Source organism: Salvelinus fontinalis, chromosome 22 (assembly GCF_029448725.1).
Source record: "Salvelinus fontinalis isolate EN_2023a chromosome 22, ASM2944872v1, whole genome shotgun sequence".
NCBI classification, from domain to species: domain Eukaryota; kingdom Metazoa; phylum Chordata; class Actinopteri; order Salmoniformes; family Salmonidae; genus Salvelinus; species Salvelinus fontinalis.
Genome location: NC_074686.1, coordinates 25,550,967 through 25,576,756, shown reverse-complemented (window position 1 = coordinate 25,576,756; position 25,790 = coordinate 25,550,967). Strand labels below are relative to the sequence as shown.

At 47.8% G+C, this 25,790-nt stretch overlaps 1 protein-coding gene across 2 annotated transcripts in view; it reads right to left on the bottom strand.

Annotated features, from left to right (window-relative positions):
* Positions 1-7,599: 7,599 nt before the first annotated feature.
* Positions 7,600-25,790, bottom strand: part of LOC129820102 (terminal nucleotidyltransferase 4A-like) — a 34,489-nt gene continuing 16,298 nt past the window's right edge. Inside the window, exons 5-13 of one of the 2 annotated variants that reach the window (XM_055876958.1) lie at positions 20,096-20,203; positions 18,966-19,094; positions 18,529-18,742; positions 18,227-18,353; positions 17,930-18,033; positions 17,358-17,701; positions 17,090-17,236; positions 16,386-16,550; positions 7,600-16,018 (exon numbers count right to left, since the gene is read on the bottom strand). In XM_055876958.1, coding sequence (XP_055732933.1) covers positions 15,839-16,018; positions 16,386-16,550; positions 17,090-17,236; positions 17,358-17,701; positions 17,930-18,033; positions 18,227-18,353; positions 18,529-18,742; positions 18,966-19,094; positions 20,096-20,203 — 1,518 coding nt within the window. In that variant the 3' untranslated portion in view covers positions 7,600-15,838. The remainder of the gene's footprint in view (positions 16,019-16,385; positions 16,551-17,089; positions 17,237-17,357; positions 17,702-17,929; positions 18,034-18,226; positions 18,354-18,528; positions 18,743-18,965; positions 19,095-20,095; positions 20,204-25,790) is intronic. The other variant, XM_055876959.1, reaches the window with a different exon arrangement.

Sequence of the window (25,790 nt, the reverse complement as noted above, 5' to 3'; positions counted from 1 at the left end):
AAAGTATTGTGGTGGTAGCATCATGTTATGGATATGCTTGTCACCGACAAGTACATTTGAGAAACAGACGCCTCAAGTGGTAGCTTCATTAAAAAGTACCCGCATAACACCAGTCTCAACATCAACAGTGAAGATGCGACTCCGGGATGCTGGCCTTCTAGGCAGAGTTCCTCTGTCCAGTGTCTGTGTTCTTTTGCCCATCTTAATCTTCTCTTTTTAATGGCCAGTCTGAGATATTACTTTTTCTTTGCAACTCTGCCTAGAAGGCCAGCATCCCGGAGTCGCCTCTTCACTGTTGACGTTGAGACTGGTGTTATGCGGGTACTTTTTAATGAAGCTGCCAGTTGCGGACTTGTGAGGCGTCTGTTTCTCAAACTAGACACTCTAATGTACTTGTCCTCTTCCTCAGTTGTGCACCGGGGCCTCCCACTCCTCTCTGATGAGTTTCAGAAGAAATGTCTTTGTTTCTGGCCATTTTGAGCCTGTAATCAAACCCACAAATGCTGATGCTCCAGATACTCAAGTAATCTAAAGAAGGCCAGTTGTATCGCTTCTTTAATCAGCACAACAGTTTTCAGCTGTGCTAATGTAACAATATAGCTTCCGCCCCTTTTCTCGCCTCGAACCAGGGACCCTCTGCAGACATCAACCACAGTCACTCACGAAGCATCGTTACCCATCGCGCCACAAAAGCCACGGCCCTTGCGGAGCAAGGGGAACAACTACTTCTAGGTCTCGGGACGAGTGACGTCACCGATTGAAACACTATTAGCGTGCACCACCGCTAACTAGCTAGCCATTTCACATCGGCCACACTAACAATTGAAAAAGGGTTTTCTAATGATCAATTAACCTTTTAAAATTATAAAATTGGATTAGCTGTAATGACCTGGGTGTCGGGGGGGTGCGAAGTCAAACGCAGGAGACAGCAGAGCTTCAATAAGTTGAGTCCTTTTAATCCCCAACAGTCCAACACAAATGTCCAACACGGACGAACTGGGTGAACATACAATACGGTCCAACGACACGAGCAACAATCCCAGTCCACAAATATAATCTCCACTCCCGAAATCCAAAAGGTATACAAAGTAACAATCCCGCACAAAGACGCCTACGGGCTGGCTGACAAATAAAGCCATACTAATTACCCACTTAACTGAACACAGGTGTAACAAATAAACACATAAGGAGGGGGGAGGAAAAAGAGTCAGTGGCAGCTAGTAGGCCGGTGACGATGACCGCCGAACGCCACCCGAACGGGAAGGAGAGCCTGCCTCGGTTGAAGTCGTGACAGTACCCCCCCTCTGACGCGCGGCTCCCGCAGCGCGCCGACCCCAGCCTCGAGGTCGACCCGGAGGACGAGGCGCGGGGCGATCCGGATGGAGGCGATGGAAATCCCTTAACATAGATGGATCCAAAATGTCCTCCACCGGTACCCAGCACCTCTCCTCCGGACCGTACCCCTCCCAGTCCACGAGGTACTGCAGGCCCCTCACCCGGCGTCTCGAGTCCAGAATAGCCCGTATCGTGTACGCCGGGGACCCCTCGATGTCCAGAGGGGGAGGAGGGACCTCCGGTACCTCACCGTCCTGCAGGGGACCAGCTACCACCGGCCTGAGGAGAGACACATGAAACGAGGGGTTAATACGATAATAGGAAGGGAGTTTTAATCGATAACACACCTCGTTTATTCTCCTCAGGACTTTGAAGGGCCCTACACACTGCGGCCTCAGCTTCCGGCAGGGCAAGCGGAGGGGTAGGTTTCGGGTCGAGAGCCAGACCCTCTCCCCCGGTACAAACACGGGAGCCTCACTGCGGTGGCGGTCAGCGCTCCTCTTCTGCCTCCTAGTAGCTTGTTGAAGGGACTCCTGGACAGACCTCCAGGACTCTTTGGAGCGCTGCACCCACTCCTCCACCGCAGGAGCCTCGGTCTGGCTCGGATGCCATGGTGCCAGGACCGGCTGGTACCCCAACACACACTGAAAGGGGGACATATTAGTAGAGGAGTGGCGTAGTGAGTTCTGGGCCATCTCGCCCAGGGAATGTATCTCGCCCACTCCCCTGGCCGGTCCTGGCAATAGGACCGCAGAAACCTACCCACCTCCTGGTTCACTCTCTCCACCTGCCCATTACTCTCGGGGTGAAAACCGGAAGTCAAACTGACCGTGACCCCCAGACGCTCCATGAACGCCCTCCATACTCGGGACGTGAACTGGGGGCCCCGATCAGAAACGATGTCCTCCGGCACCCCGTAGTGCCGGAAGACGTGAGTGAATAAGGCCTCCGCAGTCTGTAGGGCAGTAGGGATACCAGGCAACGGGAGGAGACGACAGGACTTAGAAAACCGATCCACAATTACCAGAACCGTGGTGTTTCCCTGAGAAGGGGGGAGATCGGTCAGGAAGTCCACGGACAGATGAGACCATGGCCGTTGTGGAACGGGGAGGGGTTGCAACTTCCCTCTAGGAAGGTGCCTAGGAGCCTTACTCTGAGCGCATACCGAACAGGAGGAGACATAAACCCTAACGTCCCGAGCTAAGGTAGGCCACCAATACCTTCCCCGAAGGCTCCCCACTGTCCTCGTCACCCCAGGGTGACCCGAGGAGGGCAGGACATGAGCCCACCGAATCAGTCGGTCCCGAACACCAAGCGGTACGTACTTACGGCCCGCCGGGCACTGAGGAGGCGCGGGTTCCGCCCGTAACGCCCGCTCGATGTCCGAGTCCACCTCCCATACCACCGGCGCTATCAGCCTCGAGGCGGGGATGATGGGAGTGGGCTCGGTGGTCCTATCCTCCGTGTCGTAAAGGCAAGACAGTGCGTCAGCCTTTACGTTTTGGGAGCCGGGTCTGTAGGACAACGTGAACCTAAACCGGGTGAAAAACATGGCCCACCTTGCCTGACGCGGGTTCAGTCTCCGAGCTGCCCGAATATACTCCAGATTCTGGTGGTCGGTCCAGATGAGAAAGGGGTGTTTAGCCCCCTCAAGCCAGTGTCTCCACACCTTCAGAGCCCTGACCACCGCTAACAACTCCCGATCCCCCACATCATAGTTACGCTCCGCTGCACTGAGCTTACTAGAGAAGAAAGCGCAGGGGCGGAGTTTTGGTGGCGTACCCGAGCGCTGTGATGGCACGGCACCCACCCCAGCCTCGGACGCGTCCACCTCCACTATGAATGCCAAAGAGGGATCCGGATGCGCCAACACGGGAGCATCCGTGAACAGAGCCTTCAACCTGTTGAAAGCTCCGTCCGCCGCCGCTGACCACCGCAACCGCACCGGGCCCCCCTTTAGCAGTGAGGTAATGGGAGCCGCCACCTGACCAAAACCCCGGATAAATCTCCGGTAGTAATTGGCAAAACCCAAAAACCGCTGCACCTCTTTCACCGTGGTTGGAGTCGGCCAATTACGCACGGCCTTTATGCGGTCACTCTCCACCACCACCCCCGAGGTGGAAATGCGATAACCCAGGAAGGAGACGGCTTGTTTGGAGAACACACACTTCTCAGCCTTGACGTATAGGTCATGCTCCAGCAGTCTGCCAAGCACTTTGCGCACCAGAGATACATGCGCGGCTTGAGTAGTTGAGTAGATCAGAATATCATCGATATACACAACTACCCCCTGCACGTGCAGGTCCCTGAGAATGTCGTCTACAAAGGATTGGAAAACAGCTGGAGCATTCTTTAACCCATACGGCATGACGCAGTACTCATAATGGCCCGATGTGGTACTAAATGCGGTTTTCCACTCGTCCCCCTCCCGAATACGCACCAGACTGTACGCGCTCCTGAGGTCCAGTTTTGTAAAGAACTGCGCTCCGTGAAATGATTCCACCGCCGAAGCGATGAGAGGTAGTGGGTAACTAAACCCCACTGTGATGGCATTTAGACCTCTATAATCAATACACGGACGCAAACCTCCCTCCTTCTTCTTCACAAAAAAAGAAACTCGAGGAGACGGGTGAGATGGAGGGCCGAATGTACCCCTGTCCCAGAGACTCCGCGACATATGTCTCCATAGCCAACGTCTCCTCTTGGGACAAAGGGTACACGTGACTCTTGGGAAGCGCAGCGTTAACCTGGAGATCTATCGCACAATCCCTACCCGGTCGATGTGGTGGTAATTTCGTCGCTTTCTTTTTACAGAAAGCGATTGCCAAATCGGCATACTCGGGGGGAATGCGCACCGTGGAACCCTGGTCTGGACTCTCCACCGACGTGGCACCAATGGAAACTCCCAGACACCTTCCAGAACACTCCTCTGACCACCCCTGGAGAACCCCCTGTCTCCACGAAATATTGGGATTTTGCCGGGCCAACCAGGGAGTACCCAGCACCACTGGAAACGCAGGCGAATCAATAATAAAGAGACTGATACGTTCCCTATGATTCCCCTGCGTCACCATGTCCAGGGGAACTGTGGCCTCCCTGACCACCCCTGACCCTAATGGCCGGCTATCTAGGGAGTGCACGGGAAAGGGAGAATCTATCGGCACAAGCGGAACGCCCAACTCTCGGGCGAGTCCGCGATCCATAAAGTTCCCAGCTGCACCTGAATCTACTAGTGCCCTATGCTGGGAAGAGGGGAAAAATAAAGGGAAAAAAATTGAGACAAACATGTGACCAACAGGGGGTTCTGAGTGAGTTTGGTGCTGACTCACCTGGGGTGATCGAGAAGCGTTCCGCCTGACATCTCGACTCCCAGACAGACCCCCCCAGCACCGATCGGCCGTGTGTCCTCTCCGACCACAGCTGGTGCAGGGGAGGCCTCCTCCTCCGGTACCCCTAGGCGCGGCCCCTCCCAACTCCATTGGGATGGGAGCCGGGGCGCTGGGTGGTGGAACGCACAGGACCCTCTCCGAACGCCCGCGGGCAGCCAGCAGATTGTCCAGTCGGATGGACATGTCGATGAGCTCATCCAAAGAAAGAGCGATGTCCCGACACGCTAGCTCCCTGCGGACGTCCTCCCGGAGACTACACCGGTAGTGGTCAATAAGGGCCCTGTCGTTCCACCCTGATCCCGCGGCCATGGTCCGGAACTCCAGCGCGAAATCCTGTGCGCTCCTCTTCTCCTGCCTAAGATGAAACAGTCTCTCACCCGCCGCTCGGCCCTCTGGGGGGTGGTCGAACACGGCACGAAAGCGACGGGTAAACTCTGGGTAGTGCTCCTTCGCTGAGTCCGGGCCATTCCAGACTGCGTTGGCCCACTCCAGAGCACGACCCGTTAGGCAGGAGACGAGGACACTCACCCTCTCCGCTCCCGAGGGAGTAGGGCGAACAGTGGCCAGGTATAGCTCCAGCTGGAGTAAAAACCCCTGGCACCCTGCCGCCGCTCCATCATAATCCCTCGGGAGCGTAAGACGGAGCGCGCTGGAGCCGGGGGATGAAGAGTCCTGAGGAAGGGGAGCTGAAGGTGGAGAGAGGAGCCCACTCCTCTCCCATCGCTCCATTCTCTCCATCATCTGGTCCATGGCGGATCCGATTCGATGGAGGACGGTGGTGTGGTGGAGAACCCGTTCCTCCATCGATGGGAGAGGGGGGGCTGCTGCTCCTGCTGACTCCATGATGGTGCGGGATTCTGTAATGACCTGGGTGTCGGGGGGGTGCGAAGTCAAACGCAGGAGACAGCAGAGCTTCAATAAGTTGAGTCCTTTTAATCCCCAACAGTCCAACACAAATGTCCAACACGGACGAACTGGGTGAACATACAATACGGTCCAACGACACGAGCAACAATCCCAGTCCACAAATATAATCTCCACTCCCGAAATCCAAAAGGTATACAAAGTAACAATCCCGCACAAAGACGCCTACGGGCTGGCTGACAAATAAAGCCATACTAATTACCCACTTAACTGAACACAGGTGTAACAAATAAACACATAAGGAGGGGGGAGGAAAAAGAGTCAGTGGCAGCTAGTAGGCCGGTGACGATGACCGCCGAACGCCACCCGAACGGGAAGGAGAGCCTGCCTCGGTTGAAGTCGTGACATTAGCTAACACAACCGTTTCCAGCTACAATAGCCGTTTCCAGCTACAATAGTCATTTACAACATTAACAATGTCTACACAGTATTTCGGATCAATTTGATGTTATTTTAATGGACAAAAAAAATTGCTTTTTTTTCAAAAACAAGAACATTTCTAAGTGACCCCAAACTTTTGAACGGTAGTGTATACAGTACAGTTAAAATATATTTTGTGATACAAGACATTTCTGGGTTTAAAAAAAAGTTAAACTTGCTTTTTGCCGGAGTATGATGACATGGTTCTATACATAACTGAGTGAAGCATTAAATCTGTTTTTGGTTTGGGTATGGTGTCTGGCGGGGTGTGTTTGTCTGTTTGAAGTGTATGCAAATAGATTATACAAGTGGTTAGGCATTTTCAACACACAGATGTTTCTTTAGAAGAGAAGTAGACAATTTCTCCTCAACCATGAAAGACTATGATGCATGTTGTTGATGTTAGTACTGTCTGTGCGGTTAAAGGCATGCTGCTTTGTTTTGAGTCAGCTGCAGCTTTGCTAGGTCTTTCTTTACTGCACCTGACTATATCACCAGACAGGAAAACCCACCTCAGTAGGTTGTGTAGATCAGTAGGAAAAACCATCTTATTTATTCCCTTTTGAGATTAAATTTGAAAAAGGCAACAAAATGTGAATACTGCAAGGGGTGGGTAGACTTACACTGGCGACTATTTTCTTGGCCTGTTGGTGAGTGTCGGGACTCCTGATTATACGCCACAACATCAAATAGAGCCTAGGGAACTCTGAAGAATAGTTTTGAAGAACATGGGGCGACGCACAATTGGCATAGCGTGGTCCGGGTTAGGGAGGGTTTGGCCGGTAGTGATATCCTTGTCTCAGTATGTAAAATGTAATAAAAATGTATGCACTCTACTGTAAGTCGCTCTGGATAAGAGCGTCTGCTAAATGACTAAAATGTAAATGTAACAGCAATTTGCCATGTTGCAAACTGGATTCAAGGCTATGGGCACAGATAGAACAATGAGACATATTTCCCCGGATGTATAAATGTGAAGCATTCATTTGTCGTTTCCACGGACTACCAAATATGGTGATGAGAGGAAGCCCAGTGGGCAGCAGTGGAAGAAGATGGAGCAAGATATATTTTTGCACCCATTCTGCTAATTTTCTCATTGATGAAACATTTGATCTCCATACAGTTATGGTTCCAAAACTAAAACTTGTAACAAAGAGTGGACTGCACTTTGTAGAGTTTACCCTTTGCCAAAGTTTCATTTTGTTGTTGTTATTGCACACGCAGAGTTCAGAGTAGGCAGTCCCTAATGGAAATATGCAAATAAATACTAGAATTCGTCAATAGGATCTCACCAGCTCATGCTTGGCTCTGCCCACCTCCTTGCTTGTTCTGCCTACTATGAAATGACAGGCTCTGGTCTATCTTGGGTTAGTTATAAAAATCTTTGCTATGGTTGTGCACCTAGTGTGCCACCTAGCGTAGATGAGCATTAGTACAGGATCACATTTGACCTAATTTTATAATCACGCTTTTCTGTATCTTGTAGAGAAGGGACTTAAGCACATACAAAAACAAGACAAGATCACTATGATAACTGGCAGTTTTATGATGTTTATTAAAAAATAAAATAGAAAAAAATATACTGGTACATAAAAAAATGTTCAAAACAAAAGCCAGGCTGTCACTCTGTGACCGCCGCTAGTTTGGCGACCATTTTAGGAGTTCCTCTTCAGATGAGTTGGCCATGACAGAAGAGCCGCCACCTTTTACAAAATGGCGGCCGTTAAGTTTAAAATCCCTCATTGTGATGCAATGGAGTGCATTACATTGCATCTATGTGTACATGTGTTTCTTGTTCTCAATGGTCTAAAGAGGCTTCCTCTCCTCCACATCTCTCCGATCAGTAGGGTTTTAGATCGGTGAAAACAAAATGGCAGATCTACCAAAGGATTGGCTTTTACCTGTTCCAATTTCTTTCAGATCAGATAAAGGACATGAGGGGAGGAAGCTTGTGTAGACCATTGGGAAGCACACAGAGTTGAATCCATACAGACGTCACACTACATTTCAGTCTTAATAGAATCTGTAAAAATGGTGGACAAGTGACAGGCTTGACAAATCTCCAACCAGAGATAGTGTTTGAGCTCATCTGTGACAGAAGCTGGTTCTATTCTCTAAAAGCAGACACAGTTTGAGTCCCAAATGGCACCCTATGTCCTATATAGCCCAGCTACCTTCCACAAGACACTACAAAGATCTAATCAAAAGTAGTGCAATACATTCAGAACAGGATGCCATTTGGGGCCGACGACCCTGTCAAAGGCGGTATATTGGCCAGGTCGAGTTTTGATTGGTGGTTAAAAGTTGCTATAGTAACATTACAGAGAGTGACGTTGGCGCCTAACACTGTCTCAGTAAGGGTAGAGGACTCTAGTGCACTAGGAAGGGTATGAAGTCGTCCACTACAGAGTGCAAGTCGCTCCTCATGTCCACTCAAATGACACCCTAACCCCTATATAGGGCCCTACTTTAAAACAGCACTAGAGTACAATAGCATGCACTATATAGAGAATAGGGTGTCATAAAAAATTTAAATAAAGTCTTGCTATTCGCTCAGACAAGCCAGACATACAGATACCTGACCACTTAAACACACATCCCCTTCCATAGACTTTCTGCCAGATAGAAATACAAAACTAGAGACTTTTAAAACATCAGGACTTGCATACAAAGACAGAGTTTTGTGGTTCACTTGTAACCGGGCTGAGGCTGGCTAACCACCATCTAGCCTAGCCCACCAATTACAGGCCTAGTCGTTCAAACTGGAGTTTACAGTAACGTCACTCCGATCCAAGAAGCAGTGGTTGTCATTGGAAACAGAAATACTGGGGCACTCAAAAATAACCCACTTGCATAGTAATAACATCATATGTTCAGTGTGTAGCTACCGCGCTGAGCCTCAGCCACACACAGTCACTTGTGTGTGTGTGTGTGGGGCTGTATACTTGCAGAGACGAGACACACACACACACACACAATTAAACACAAAGAAAAGACAAACAACTAGCGGAAGTACCTGGCAATCAAATATACACTAGATTCCAGAATGGAATCAAAATGATTCCCTTTCCTCATTTCCTCCACTGTTCCAGAAGTCTCCAGAACTTTCTCCCCCGCTAAGAAGAAAGACCCTATTGCCTTTAGAGCACCTAGTCTTTTAGGGCATATCTAAATGGTACCCTATCCCCTACGTAGTTCACTACTTGACATAGGGGGTAAGGTGCCATTTCACAACACTCACCAATTTTCAGGTCATTTTTGCTGTTCCTTAATCTAACTCCACCCCCATACCATGCACATCTTTAAAAAATGACAGACATACACCAACAGAAACACACTTGGAGCATACAATATGTACTTGGCCTTGTGCCAAACTCCTGCAATGGGAAAGAGTTTTCAGCCCTAGTCTATACTAGGACTGAGTAGCGGAAATGGCACAAACGTTAGGTGACTAAGTCCTCCTATGACTGATATGCGTGCACAAACACACACACACACTCACCAAATAAAGATAAAGGTTTTAAAAACAACAGCTATGTTATTGGGTGTGACTAAGAGCTCAGTCCACTGTGTCTCTGCTATAGTAAGAGCTCAGTCAGTCAGTCAGTCCACTGTGTTTCTGCTGTAGTAAGAGCTCAGTCAGTCAGTCCACTGTGATTCTGCTATAGTAAGAGCTCAGTCAGTCAGTCAGTCAGTCAGTCCACTGTGACTCTGCTGTTGTAAGAGCTCAGTCAGTCAGTCCACTGTGATTCTGCTATAGTAAGAGCTCAGTCAGTCAGTCCACTGTGACTCTGCTATAGTAAGAGCTCAGTCAGTCAGTCCACTGTGGCTCTGCTATAGTAAGAGCTCAGTCAGTCAGTCCACTGTGACTCTGCTATAGTAAGAGCTCAGTCAGTCAGTCCACTGTGGCTCTGCTATAGTAAGAGCTCAGTCAGTCAGTCAGTCAGTCCACTGTGACTCTGCTATAGTAAGAGCTCAGTCAGTCAGTCAGTCAGTCCACTGTGACTCTGCTATAGTAAGAGCTCAATCAATCAGTCAGTCAGTCAGTCCACTGTGACTCTGCTTTAGTAAGAGCTCAGTCAGTCAGTCAGTCAGTCCACTGTGACTCTGCTATAGTAAGAGCTCAGTCAGTCAGTCAGTCAGTCCACTGTGTTTCTGCTATAGTAAGAGCTCAGTCAGTCAGTCAGTCAGTCCACTGTGACTCTGCTATAGTAAGAGCTCAGTCAGTCAGTCAGTCAGTCAGTCAGTCAGTCAGTCAGTCAGTCAGTCAGTCAGTCCACTGTGACTCTGCTATAGTTAGAGCTCAGTCAGTCAGTCCACTGTGTTTCTGCTGTAGTAAGAGCTCAGTCAGTCAGTCAGTCAGTCCACTGTGACTCTGCTATAGTTAGAGCTCAGTCAGTCAGTCCACTGTGACTCTGCTGTAGTAAGAGCTCAGTCAGTCAGTCAGTCAGTCAGTCAGTCAGTCAGTCCACTGTGACTCTGTTATAGTAAGAGCTCAGTCAGTCAGTCAGTCCACTGTGACTCTGCTATAGTTAGAGCTCAGTCAGTCAGTCAGTCCACTGTGACTCTGTTATAGTAAGAGCTCAGTCAGTCAGTCAGTCAGTTCACTGTGACTCTGCTATAGTTAGAGCTCAGTCAGTCAGTCAGTTCACTGTGACTCTGCTGTAGTAAGAGCTCAGTCAGTCAGTCCACTGTGGCTCTGCTATAGTAAGAGCTCAGTCAGTCAGTCCACTGTGGCTCTGCTATAGTAAGAGCTCAGTCAGTCAGTCCACTGTGGCGCTGCTATAGTAAGAGCTCAGTCAGTCAGTCCACTGTGGCTCTGCTATAGTAAGAGCTCAGTCAGTCAGTCCACTGTGGCTCTGCTATAGTAAGAGCTCAGTCAGTCCACTGTGGCTCTGCTATAGTAAGAGCTCAGTCAGTCAGTCAGTCAGTCCACTGTGTTTCTGCTATAGTAAGAGCTCAGTCAGTCAGTCAGTCAGTCCACTGTGACTCTGCTATAGTAAGAGCTCAGTCAGTCAGTCAGTCAGTCAGTCAGTCAGTCAGTCAGTCAGTCAGTCAGTCAGTCAGTCCACTGTGACTCTGCTATAGTTAGAGCTCAGTCAGTCAGTCCACTGTGTTTCTGCTGTAGTAAGAGCTCAGTCAGTCAGTCAGTCAGTCCACTGTGACTCTGCTATAGTTAGAGCTCAGTCAGTCAGTCCACTGTGACTCTGCTGTAGTAAGAGCTCAGTCAGTCAGTCAGTCCACTGTGACTCTGTTATAGTAAGAGCTCAATCAGTCAGTCAGTCAGTCCACTGTGACTCTGCTATAGTTAGAGCTCAGTCAGTCAGTCAGTCCACTGTGACTCTGTTATAGTAAGAGCTCAGTCAGTCAGTCAGTCAGTTCACTGTGACTCTGCTATAGTTAGAGCTCAGTCAGTCAGTCAGTCAGTTCACTGTGACTCTGCTGTAGTAAGAGCTCAGTCAGTCAGTCCACTGTGGCTCTGCTATAGTAAGAGCTCAGTCAGTCAGTCCACTGTGGCTCTGCTATAGTAAGAGCTCAGTCAGTCAGTCCACTGTGGCGCTGCTATAGTAAGAGCTCAGTCAGTCAGTCCACTGTGGCTCTGCTATAGTAAGAGCTCAGTCAGTCAGTCCACTGTGGCTCTGCTATAGTAAGAGCTCAGTCAGTCAGTCCACTGTGGCTCTGCTATAGTAAGAGCTCAGTCAGTCAGTCCACTGTGGCTCTGCTATAGTAAGAGCTCAGTCAGTCAGTCCACTGTGGCTCTGCTATAGTAAGAGCTCAGTCAGTCAGTCCACTGTGGCTCTGCTATAGTAAGAGCTCAGTCAGTCAGTCCACTGTGACTCTGCTATAGTAAGAGCTCAGTCAGTCAGTCAGTCAGTCAGTCCGTCCACAGTGACTCTGCTGTAGTAAGAGCTCAGTCAGACAGTCAGTCCACTGTGACTCTGCTCTAGTAAGAGCTCAGTCAGTCAGTCAGTCAGTCAGTCCACTGTGACTCTGCTATAGTAAGAGCTCAATCAATCAGTCAGTCAGTCAGTCCACTGTGACTCTGCTATAGTAAGAGCTCAGTCAGTCAGTCAGTCAGTCAGTCCACTGTGTTTCTGCTATAGTAAGAGCTCAGTCAGTCAGTCAGTCCACTATGACTCTGCTATAGTAAGAGCTCAGTCAGTCAGTCAGTCCACTGTGACTCTGCTATAGTTAGAGCTCAGTCAGTCAGTCCACTGTGTTTCTGCTGTAGTAAGAGCTCAGTCAGTCAGTCAGTCAGTCCACTGTGACTCTGCTGTAGTAAGAGCTCAGTCAGTCAGTCAGTCAGTCCACTGTGACTCTGCTGTAGTAAGAGCTCAGTCAGTCAGTCAGTCAGTCCACTGTGACTCTGCTATAGTTAGAGCTCAGTCAGTCAGTCAGTTCACTGTGACTCTGCTGTAGTAAGAGCTCAGTCAGTCAGTCAGTCCACTGTGACTCTGCTGTAGTAAGAGCTCAGTCAGTCAGTCCACTGTGGCTCTGCTATAGTAAGAGCTCAGTCAGTCAGTCCACTGTGGCTCTGCTGTAGTAAGAGCTCAGTCAGTCAGTCAGTCAGTCCACTGTGACTCTGCTATAGTTAGAGCTCAGTCAGTCAGTCAGTCAGTTCACTGTGACTCTGCTGTAGTAAGAGCTCAGTCAGTCAGTCCACTGTGGCTCTGCTATAGTAAGAGCTCAGTCAGTCACTCCACTGTGGCTCTGCTATAGTAAGAGCTCAGTCAGTCAGTCCACTGTGGCGCTGCTATAGTAAGAGCTCAGTCAGTCAGTCCACTGTGACTCTGCTGTAGTAAGAGCTCAGTCAGTCAGTCCACTGTGGCTCTGCTGTAGTAAGAGCTCAGTCAGTCAGTCCACTGTGGCTCTGCTATAGTAAGAGCTCAGTCAGTCAGTCCACTGTGGCTCTGCTATAGTAAGAGCTCAGTCAGTCAGTCCACTGTGGCTCTGCTATAGTAAGAGCTCAGTCAGTCAGTCCACTGTGGCTCTGCTATAGTAAGAGCTCAGTCAGTCAGTCCACTGTGGCTCTGCTATAGTAAGAGCTCAGTCAGTCAGTCCACTGTGACTCTGCTATAGTAAGAGCTCAGTCAGTCAGTCAGTCAGTCAGTCAGTCCGTCCACAGTGACTCTGCTGTAGTAAGAGCTCAGTCAGTCAGTCAGTCCACTGTGACTCTGCTATAGTAAGAGCTCAGTCAGTCAGTCAGTCAGTCAGTCCACTGTGACTCTGCTATAGTAAGAGCTCAATCAATCAGTCAGTCCACTGTGACTCTGCTATAGTAAGAGCTCAGTCAGTCAGTCAGTCAGTCAGTCCACTGTGTTTCTGCTATAGTAAGAGCTCAGTCAGTCAGTCAGTCCACTATGACTCTGCTATAGTAAGAGCTCAGTCAGTCAGTCAGTCAGTCAGTCCACTGTGACTCTGCTATAGTTAGAGCTCAGTCAGTCAGTCCACTGTGTTTCTGCTGTAGTAAGAGCTCAGTCAGTCAGTCAGTCAGTCCACTGTGACTCTGCTGTAGTAAGAGCTCAGTCAGTCAGTCAGTCAGTCCACTGTGACTCTGCTGTAGTAAGAGCTCAGTCAGTCAGTCAGTCAGTCCACTGTGACTCTGCTATAGTTAGAGCTCAGTCAGTCAGTCAGTTCACTGTGACTCTGCTGTAGTAAGAGCTCAGTCAGTCAGTCAGTCCACTGTGACTCTGCTGTAGTAAGAGCTCAGTCAGTCAGTCAGTCAGTCAGTCAGTCCGTCCACAGTGACTCTGCTGTAGTAAGAGCTCAGTCAGTCAGTCAGTCCACTGTGACTCTGCTATAGTAAGAGCTCAGTCAGTCAGTCAGTCCACTGTGACTCTGCTATAGTGAGAGCTCAATCAATCAGTCAGTCAGTCAGTCCACTGTGACTCTGCTATAGTAAGAGCTCAGTCAGTCAGTCAGTCCACTGTGTTTCTGCTATAGTAAGAGCTCAGTCAGTCAGTCAGTCCACTATGACTCTGCTATAGTAAGAGCTCAGTCAGTCAGTCAGTCCACTGTGACTCTGCTATAGTTAGAGCTCAGTCAGTCAGTCCACTGTGTTTCTGCTGTAGTAAGAGCTCAGTCAGTCAGTCAGTCAGTCAGTCCACTGAGACTCTGCTATAGTAAGAGCTCAGTCAGTCAGTCAGTCAGTCAGTCAGTTCACTGTGACTCTGCTATAGTTAGAGCTCAGTCAGTCAGTCCACTGTGTTTCTGCTGTAGTAAGAGCTCAGTCAGTCAGTCAGTCCACTGTGACACTGCTATAGTTAGAGCTCAGTCAGTCAGTCCACTGTGACTCTGCTGTAGTAAGAGCTCAGTCAGTCAGTCAGTCAGTCAGTCCACTGTGACTCAGTTATAGTAAGAGCTCAGTCAGTCAGTCAGTCAGTCAGTCAGTCAGTCAGTCAGTCAGTCCACTGTGACTCTGCTATAGTTAGAGCTCAGTCAGTCAGTCAGTCCACTGTGACTCTGCTGTAGTAAGAGCTCAGTCAGTCAGTCAGTCAGTCCACTGTGACTCTGCTGTAGTAAGAGCTCAGTCAGTCAGTCAGTCAGTCCACTGTGACTCTGCTATAGTTAGAGCTCAGTCAGTCAGTCAGTTCACTGTGACTCTGCTGTAGTAAGAGCTCAGTCAGTCAGTCAGTCCACTGTGACTCTGCTGTAGTAAGAGCTCAGTCAGTCAGTCCACTGTGACTCTGCTGTAGTAAGAGCTCAGTCAGTCAGTCCACTGTGACTCTGCTGTAGTAAGAGCTCCATCTAGTGAGACAATGTGAGATTACAGACATTTAACCTGTCAACAATAGGAGGTTGCATTGCAGTAGTCTGAAGTGACTTAGCTCCTTCTGATTCTTCCTTTTCACACATTATAAAACACCCATGGGGGGGTTTCAACTATACTTTGACACCAACAAAATACCCACAACTCACCAATTGACACACACTCATGACACAGACATACACTCCGTCACACACTCTCCAGACCGGAGGCCATCTGGGGAAAGGTTCTGTAAACTCTTGGCAAAAAAAATACAATCTTAAAAGCATAACACCAAAATTCCTTTACATACACGAATAATTAAAATTAAATAAAGATTGATAAGATAAAAAAAAATAGAACACATTATTGCACAAATTAGAAACCGTCCATTGTGTGAACACTGAATAAGATACAGCTTGGCTGCTGGGTTCAAGTACAAAGGCCTTCACAACGCAACCCAGTCAAAAAAACAAAAATAAACACGACACTGGGCTTTCGCTACTTCCACCTGGCAAAGATGTCACTATCCTCAGTCTCCTTGAACGTATGTGAAAATGGGCAAAGCGCCATTATTTTAATATTAATGTGAACAATAAACATTAACAAAAAGAAAACAAAATGTGGATCCCAAACAGGAAGTGAAAGAGCAGACTGGAGAGCTGCGGAAAAGTTCTGGGGTCAGAATGCACGTTGGGTTGCGCTGCGTTCTGTTCGCTAGTCGCACTGCTCGTTCCCGTATCGTTGGCCGTTGGTTCATTGTGCAGTAAAAAACATGCAGAAATGGGGAGAGGATGAGCGATGGAGAAAGAGTTTTCCCAGAGCTACACTTCTTTCCCTCCTCGGGGCCAAAGTTCAGCAGCCCAAATTGTTGAATGAATCCCAATGCTGGTCTGGTGCCTCTGCCTGCCTGTCCTCCAAGTTGAACAGCAGGGAGCATTGTCTCGTGAAGTTTTCTTCCCAATCAGTCAGAATGAGAGAGGGATGAAGGCAGGAGGAGAGGAAAAGGGGGTTGTTTGATCCTTTATCTGCTCAGGCTTACTGGCAGGCTGTCCCTCTTCCGACGGCGCCAGGTGTTGCGGTACTGCGTGTGTGAGTGTGTGTGGGCGTGTGTGAGAGGGTGCGTGTGGGCGCGGTTGGCCAGGGCGGGACTGTGGACCACAGCTGGATTGTGGAAGCCTTTCACGTGAAACTTAGGACCATTCTGGAGAGAGAGAGAGAGAGAAGCGATGAAGAGTTAGAATTCAAGCCATTGAGTGTTTGAAACCTGAATCAACACACACACACACACACTAAAAGCAAAGTGCTCTACGAAAGGAATCCTATATTCAGTTAAACCTTGCAGATATTCAATACAACAATGTAATCATGAAACCAAGAGGGACAGATTGAGAGAACAGAGAGAAACAGGGGGAGGAGAGAAAGAGGGAGAAAAGAAAGCAAGATGCGTTGGAAAGCAAAAAAGAGAGCAGAAATAAGAAAGTGAGAGGTGAGGAGTCTTAAAGGAGAGAGAAAGACAAAGAGGTTGCCCCAGTCTAGCGTGTGTAGCCGTAATTGCGGCCGGCGCCTACCTGGTGTGTGTAGCTGGTGGGGTGGGGGCTGGACAGAGGCTGGGGGTTGGATGGAACATGAGGGTTATGGTGGGCAGGGTGGTGGGTAGGGGGGGTCATGTCTATACCCACCTGTCTGACAGGTAAGGAGTGCATCGTCAGGCCACTGGGCAAAGACATACATGCCTGGAAGGAAGGGGCGGGAGAGACATTTTGAGCCATCACACGTCCAATCACAAACAGCTTTAGATCACCATTTCACAATCCCTGTTACTGGGATGTGAGTACTAAAAACACAAGGCATGGAGACCATTTCATAGAATTAAAAAAAATATATAGATATGACAAATCTTAATGATAAGATGGAGCTGGAAATTCAGGAATGCTGTTTTTTCTTTTTTATAAACGTAAAAGGTAGACTGCTGTATGATGCTGGCACAAGCAGCACCGCAGACATTAAGATGCAAGACTTTGTGGATACCTGTGGATGTGCACAGATGCACTTCACCCTGCTACAACGTGGTATCTACGGGACCAAAACAGCAGAGAAGTTTAGCCTTGTGCTTCAACGCTCTTAGTTGTTGCGGAAACTGGCCAGATATCGTTTATACTTAATGCGTTGCTGAGTCTACCTTTACTGTCCCACTTACAGAACATGTTGATCCATCACGCTAAACTCTCCCATCTCTAACAACACAAAGGTCAGTAGCTGCTCGGTTCTGTACCTGTGAGCCAGGGGACATGATGAGGTGCTGCTGGTTGATGCCAGGCTTGCCCAGTGCCAGGCCCAGGGGTAGAGTCATACCCAGAGACTGGAGGGTGTAGGGGGGCAGTGCCGGAGGGCGGCCAGGGCATGGCGTCGAATCAGAGTCCTGAAACACACAGCAGAGGGGAGGGCTTAAAACAGCTGTCAAATCATTACACAATTGCATTTATATAGTTCATCATAAAGACTGCAGTGTGTGTGTTTATTGTATGTGTCTGTGCCCTTACGTTGTCTGACCCGGACAGAGAGGAGACCGAGGAGGCTGAGGAGTTCTGGTGAGGACTGGACAGGGACATGGGGGAGTCTGCACTGTGAGGGGAGACTGAGGAGTGTTGGTGAGGACTGGACAGGGACATGGGGGAGTCTGCACTGTGAGGGGAGACTGAGGAGTGTTGGTGAGGACTGGACAGGGACATGGGGGAGTCTGCACTTTGAGGGGAGACTGAGGAGTGTTGGTGAGGACTGGACAGGGACATGGGGGAGTCTGCACTGTGAGGGGAGACTGAGGAGTTCTGTTCCTCCACACCTAAACCCAACACACACCGTGCTGGGTCCTGCTCCAAGACAGAACCTAAAGAGAGAAACAGGTTATTATACACAGCAACACACACTTCCCAAACTGCCATACGAGACAACAAAAGGTTACCCTTGCACACACAGGTCAATATATGCACACAAAACCTGCCATAAAAGAGTCAAGACTTATTTTACGCAGAGGTTACACACACAGGTTATTTCGTACACACACACACACACACACACACACACACACACACACACACACACACATATCTCTTACCCCGGCTCTCCATGCGGGCGAGGTGCCTTCCTCCCCACTTCGTCATGATCCACTCCCTGTAGTCAATCACTTCCTGGGTCACCTTGATTATCCTCCCCAAAGTGCTGCAGGGATAGTGAGAAACAGGAAAGGGCAGGATTTAAAATGTTGCACAGCAGTGGATTAGTTACACTTTCCAACACAACCACCATATTTATTTGACAATCTTTACTTTGATAACTTCTGTACTTATTCATGTACAAACATTTCTAGGCCCGGTTGGACACAGAAGACATTCTGAAAGAGGGGGGAACGAACCTGTCGATGTCCTTATTGGGGTAGGAGCGTGCTAGCGGTGACACGGCGTGACCAAGGACGATGTAAGCGTAGTCAAACACCTGCTTGACTTGCATGGCTCCGTACGAACTCCTGCCAACGTCGTTACCTGGAACACACACACACGGTTAAAACACCTAAATCGGCCCATACAAACTGGCCAACACCATTACCAATGGAAAACACACACATTCGCTCAAACACTGTCCAGCACACCGTCAGATGCACGCACATACACTCAGTCCTGCACACCATTAGATGCGCACACACACACACACACACACCTGGCATCAGTGGATCCTCTATACAGAGCATGGAGGGTCTGTAGCCGTTGGTCAGAACCTTCGTCATGTCCTCCTTGGCCATGTAGGCCCCTCCGTTCTTGACGCGGATGCCCGTCTTCAGATAGTTAAAATGGCGGCCGTACAGCTCAAAGAACTCAATCAGCAGGATGCCAAGGTTGATGTTGGGGCTACTGGCGTCAATTCTTGGGTGGAGCTGGATGGATGGATGGATAGATAGAGTGAGAGAATAGGCAGACATGTTATGACAACATTACAAGTGCCATAACTGTACACTGTCATACTAGATTACACAAAGTGTGTGTGTGTGTGTGTGTGTGTGTGTGTGTGTGTGTGTGTGTGTGTGTGTGTGTGTGTGTGTGTGTGTGTGTGTGTGTGTGTGTGTGTGTGTGTGTGCGTACGCTCGTTTGTGTATGTACCTGGAGGAAGCTAATGACCATCAGGATGAGGCAGTAGGAGCTGATTCCTCCAGTGAACACCTCGCTGAGATCTCTCTGGAGCAGAAACTGCTTCAGCACAAAGATCAGGTAAGGCAGCACGGGATACCTCTGCAGGGGCCCGAGAGAAAGGGGGGAAGGAGGGCGAGAGAGATTAAAAACAGTAAGGAGAGAATCGAATCCCTGCTCAATTTACACAATCATTGAGGAGCAGAGCACCTATTAAAAGTGGGAATTATTTCAAATTAGACGATGAAAAAGTCTTTATTTAATGAAAATATGTAACTTAGTATGAGGATCACTACTTGAAATACAATTCGCCTCCTTTTTACAGGTTCTCATTTTTAAATCATATGCTGATTTTGGGGCTGCGGTTGTCAATGGGACAAAGACTCATACGTTATGGTTCTGGTGACGTTGGATTATGTCATTGAATAAAGGACAGGTCAGAGAAATTCCTTTACTGACAGCATATTGTAGGTCTATCACCAAATCTCCACCTAACCCCTGGGGCATAGGCACTACTGCAGAACTAACGAGATTGGCTAGAGAAGTAAAAGCACGGTTCATTTGAGCGGGAAAACCCTACATTACAGCAGACGACACCACTCTGAACCAATGTGCAGGTGTACATTCTCTGTTCTCGCCCAATATGGAACATTCCATCTCAAATCCAAAATGCTGGAGTATAGAGTCAAATTTAAAATGCATACAGTGCCTTCAGAAAGTATTCACACCCCTTGACTTTTTCCAGATGTTGTTGTTTTACTGCCTGAATTTGAAATTGATTACATTTAGATTTTGTGTCACTGGCCTACACACGCACATACAACATCCCATAATGTCAAGTGGGAGTATGTTTTTTTTAGTTTTTTTTTACTAATTAACTCAAAATGAAAAGCTGAAATGTGTTAAGTCAATAAGTATTAAACTCCTTTGTTATGGCAAGCCTAATAATAAGTTCAGGAGTAAAACTGTGCTTAAGTTAAAATAAGTTGCATGAACTCACTCAGTGCAATAATAGTGTTTCATATGATTATTGAATGACTACCTCATCTCTGTCTTGGGAAAATGAAGCTAAAATAAAAAACTACGAATGCTACTGTTCTCACCTTTGTGTAGTCCTTGATGAAGAGAGCAGCTTTGACTCCCGTCTCCACATTGAAGCTGATGTCCACTTTGACGTCTGTCTCCTGGTCAGTCAGCTTGATGATTGGCACCTGGGAAAAAGAAGAGAAACATTGACTTTTCATAAAAATAAACAAAGTTTATTTCACATCCATTTCACTTTCATTCAGGCTCAATTCTCAGATCCAATCCTTAGTGCACACTTGTTGTACATTCAACTAAGTCTCATCTACTTGTTTATCCTGTTCAATTCTGACGCTCTCCGGTGTCATTTTCTAAGCGACACAAATTGTAACCCACCCTATTTAGATATAATTTTGAAATCGAAATGTAAGTCCTACAAACACATGCGTAGCACCGTTAGAAGAGTAAGTGCCGTGGGATTCTGATATATCTGTACAGCAACGTCATGACTATTAAAGAGGCGGAGCCGGCTCCACAAGGGGGCAAAAACAGCTTAGCTCCCTCAGTTTAAACGTGTGCCTCCTCAGCTTAAGTTCTATGTCCCTATATAAAAATAGCAAAACATTTTAAATGATGATGATGATTGAGTGACAGGTTGGCGCAAAATCTGTATTTCTGCTGCACTGCGTCAGTACAATGGACAGAGCGCACCGCAGTGTGTGAAGGGGGATATGGAAAGCCACTGGGGTGGTTAGGTAAGACTCCTTTGGGTGGTTGGCTAAATGGATAACGCGATACTCCTCCGCCTGTAATATTTCATTTATAAGGGTGGGGTCATGTTTACCGTTGAAGCTGCTTCAAGCAACTCCGCTTCACGCCCTACCACTACAGAGTTTAGTTAGCTTCTTAGCTAGCTGTAAAAAGTGCTAGTGTTATTAGCAGTACAGTAGTCCAGCAGGACAGAGGAGAAGAGACTGAGTGTAAAATACTTCTTGGATGCCGTCATTGGTGAAATGTCAGAACGATTCAGCGAACACAACAGCCAAATGGTGGAGGCCCTGTGTGCCTTTGACCTGGAGAGCCATGACTTTCTAGAAGTGAAAAAGGTGAAACCACTGCTAGAGCTAAGCAAAACTAATTTGGTGGGAGCAGAGTTTAGTGTTGCTCGCCAGTTGGGCTGAAAAAGAAATCACCCGCTCCAGCTCCAATGAGGACCCCACTATACACTGCAATGATTCTCTGGTTCTCTCTCCGCTATGCTGACCGTGCTTACTGCACTGACACATGGACCTCATTTTCCACTGACAAACGTGTTCAGACAGCACAGAAGAAGCACGCTACATCTGAGGAAAGCTCAACTAATCCAACTGCCATTTGAAGGGGATCTTACAATAATATTTCAGGGATAATGGAATGATCAATTACTCAGGAAGTTCCACAGAGCATCAAGGAGGCTGCAACTCTTCTGAAAAGAAACAATCTTGCTGGTTGGTTTTTGTCAAAATCTTGGTGGTAGAGAACGTGGCGTCATTTCAGCAAAAACCTAGGATATGGAATGGCAAAATGACTACCTTAGCCAACAGCCTATGTTTTCAACAGCCTCGTTTAGTGTGTAGAGGGCTGTCCATGGTGCTGATAGAGCGCAGCGGACAATTCACACCAACTGGTCACTTCTTGGTCAAAAGCACTCAAATGGTCTCGGCAATTGAACGTGTGTTTTTTATTTCACCTTTAATTAACCAGGTAGGCAAATTGAGAACACGTTCTCATTTACAATTGCGACCTGGCCAAGATAAAGCAAAGCAGTTCGACACATACAACAACACATAGTTACACATGGAGTAAAACAAACATACAGTCAATAATACAGTGAAAAATAAGTCTATATACAATGTGAGCAAGTGAGGTGAGATAAAGGCAAATAAAATATATATATAAATAAAAATATAAAAAAAGGCCATGGTGGCGAAGTAAATACAATATAGCAAGTAAAGAAAACACTGGAATGGTTGGTTTGCAGTGGAAGAAAGTGCAAAGTAGAGATAGAAATAATGGGGTGCAAAGGAGCAAAATAAATAAATAAATACAGTAGGTAAAGAGGTAGTTGTTTGGGCTAAATTATAGATGGGCTATGTACAGGTGCAGTAATCTATGAGCTGCTATGACAGCTGGTGCTTAAAGCTTGTGAGGGAGATAAGTGTTTCCAGTTTCAGAGATTTTTGTAGTTCGTTCCAGTCATTGGCAGCAGAGAACTGGAAGGAGAGGCGGCCAAAGGAAGAATTGGTTTTGGGGGTGACCAGAGAGATATACCTGCTGGAGTGCGTGCTACAGGTAGGTGCTGCTATGGTGACCAGCGAGCTGAGATAAGGGGGGACTTTACCTAGCAGGGTTTTGTAGATGACCTGGAGCCAGTGGGTTTGGCGACGAGTATGAAGCGAGGGCCAGCCAACGAGAGTGTACAGGTCGCAGTGGTGGGTAGTATATGGGGCTTTGGTGACAAAACGGATGGCACTGTGATTGACTGCATCTAATTTATTGAGTAGGGTTTTGGAGGCTATTTTGTTAATGACATCACCGAAGTCGAGGATTGGTAGGAAGGTCAGTTTTACAAGGGTATGTTTGGCAGCATGAGTGAAGGATGCTTTGTTGCGGAATAGGAAGCCAATTCTAGATTTAACTTTGGATTGGAGATGTTTGATGTGAGTCTGGAAGGAGAGTTTACAGTCTAACCAGACACCTAGGTATTTGTAGTTGTCCACATATTCTAAGTCAGAGCCGTCTAGAGTAGTGATGTTGGACAGGCGGGCAGGAGCAGGCAGCGATCGGTTGAAGAGCATGCATTTAGTTTTACTTGTATTTAAGAGCAATTGGAGGCCACGGAAGGAGAGTTGTATGGCATTGAAGCTCGCCTGGAGGGTTGTTAACACAGTGTCAAAAGAAGGCCCAGAAGTATACAGCATAGTGTCGTCTGCGTAGAGGTGGATCAGAGACTCACCAGCAGCAAGAGCGACATCATTGATGTATACAGAGAAGAGAGTCGGTCCAAGAATTGAACCCTGTGGCACCCCCATAGAGACTGCCAGAGGTCCGGACAACAGGCCCTCCGATTTGATACACTGAACTCGATCAGAGAAGTAGTTGGTGAACCAGGCGAGGCAATCATTAGAGAAACCAAGGCTGTCAAGTCTGCCGATGAGGATGTGGTGATTGACAGAGTCAAAAGCCTTGGCCAGGTCAATGAATACGGCTGCACAGTATTGTTTCCTATCGATGGCGGTTAAGATATCGTTTATGACCTTGAGCGTGGCTGAGGTGCACCCATGACCAGCTCTGAAACCAGATTGCATAGCGGAGAAGGTATGGTGGGATTCGAAATGATGTTGACTTGGCTTTCGAAGACCTTAGAAAGGCAGGGTAGGATAGATATAGGACTGTAGCTGTTTGGTTCAAGAGTGTCCCCCCCTTTGAAGAGGGGGATAACCGCAGCTGCTTTCCAATCTTTGGGAATCTCAGACGACACGAAAGAGAGGTTGAAAAGGTTAGTAATAGGGGTGGCAACAATTTCAGCAGATAGTTTTAGAAAGAAAGGGTCCAGATTATCTAGCCCGGCTGATTTGTAAGGGTCCAGATTTTTTCAGCTCTTTCAGAACATCAGCTGACTGTATTTGGGAGAAAGAGAAATGGGGAAGGCGTGGGCGAGTAGCAGAGGGGAGGGCAGTGCTGTTGACCGGGGTAGGGGTAGCCAGGTGGAAAGCATGGCCAGCCGTAGAAAAATGCTTATTGAAATTCTCAATTATAGTGGATTTGTCGGTGGTGACAGTGTTTCCTATCTTCAGTGCAGTTTGAAGCTGGGAGGAGGTGTTCTTATTCTCCATGGACTTTACAGTGTCCCAGAACTTTTTTGAGTTTGTGTTGCAGGAAGCAAATTTCTGCTTGAAAAAGCTAGCCTTGGCTTTTCTAACTGCCTGTGTATATTGGTTTCTAGCTTCCCTGAAAAGTTGCATATCACGGGGCTGTTCGATGCTAATGCAGAACGCCATAGGATGTTTTTCTGTTGGTTAAGGGCAGTCAGGTCAGGAGAGAACCAAGGGCTATATCTGTTCCTGGTTCTAAATTTCTTGAATGGGGCATGCTTATTCAAGATGGTGAGGAAGGCATTTAAAAAAAACTATCCAGGCATCCCCTACTGACGGGATGAGATCAATATCCTTCCAGGATACCTCGGCCAGGTCGATTAGAAAGGCCTGCTCGCTGAAGTGTTTCAGGGAGCGTTTGACAGTGATGAGTGGAGGTCGTTTGACCGCTGACCCATTACGGATGCAGGCAATGAGGCAGTGATCGATGAGATCTTGGTTGAAAACAGCAGAGGTGTATTTGGAGGGCAAGTTGGTTAGGATGATATCTATGAGGGTACCCGTGTTTACGGAATTGGGGTGGTACCTGGTAGGTTCCTTGATAATTTGTGTGAGATTGAGGGCATCAAGCTTAGATTGTAGGATGGCTGGGGTGTTAAGCATGTTCCAATTTAGGTCGCCTAGCAGCACGAGCTCTGAAGATAGATGGGGGGCAATCAGTTCACATATGGTGTCCAGAGCACAGCTGGGGGCAGAGGGTGGTCTATAGCAGGTGGCAACGGTGAGAGACTTGTTTTTAGAGAGATGATTTTTAAAAGTAGAAGTTCAAATTGTTTGGGAACAGACCTGGATAGTAAAACAGAACTCTGCAGGCAATCTTTGCAGTAGATTGCAACACCGCCCCCTTTGGCCGTTCTATATTGTCTGAAAATCTTGTAGTTAGGGATAAAAATATGAGAATTTTTGGTGGTCTTCCTAAGCCAGGATTCAGACACGGCTAAAACATCTGGGTTGGCAGAGTGTGCTAAAGCAGTGAACAAAACAAACTTAGGGAGGAGGCTTCTAATGTTAACATGCATGAAACCAAGGCTATTACGGTTACAGAAGTCATCAAAAGAGAGCGCCTGGAGAATAGGAGTGGAGCTAGGTACTGCAGGGCCTGGATTCACCTCTACATCACCAGAGGAACAGAGGAGGAGTAGGATAAGGGTACGGCTAAAAGCTATGAGAATTGGTCGTCTAGAACGTCTAGAACAGAGTAAAAGGAAGTTTCTGGGGGCGATAAAATAGCTTCAAGGAATAATGTACAGACAAAGGTATGGTAGGATGTGAATACAGTGGAGGTAAACCTAGGTATTGAGTGATGATGAGAGAGATATTGTCTCTAGAAACATCATTGAAACCAGGTGATGTCATCGCATATGTGGGTGGTGGAACTGAAAGGTTGGATATGGTATAGTGAGCAGGGCTAGAGGCGCTACAGTGAAATAAGCCAATAAACACTAACCAGAACAGCAATGGACAAGGCATATTTACATTAAGGAGAGGCATGCTTAATCAAGTGATCATAAGGGTCCAGTGAGTAGAGGTTGGTTGGGGTCACGGCGATCCAGACAGCTGGCCGGGTAGCTGGCTATCAATAGCAAGATGGCATAGGATGGAGGTCTATTTTTAGTCACCTCGTGCGTTTCCGTCGGTAGATTAGTGGGGTTCCGTGTGGTAGAGGGGATCAATCCAATTGGCAAAATAGATATAGTGACCCAAGAAAAATTGTCAGATATACTTATTCAGATAGCAGCCGATAAGACAGCTAACGATTAGCGGGCCCCAGATGAGCGTTCAGGTAACGTCGCGACAGAGGTGCCAGTTGGATAACTCCCTCGGGCAGATAACGTCGGTAGTCAGTCGTGAAGGCCCGGTG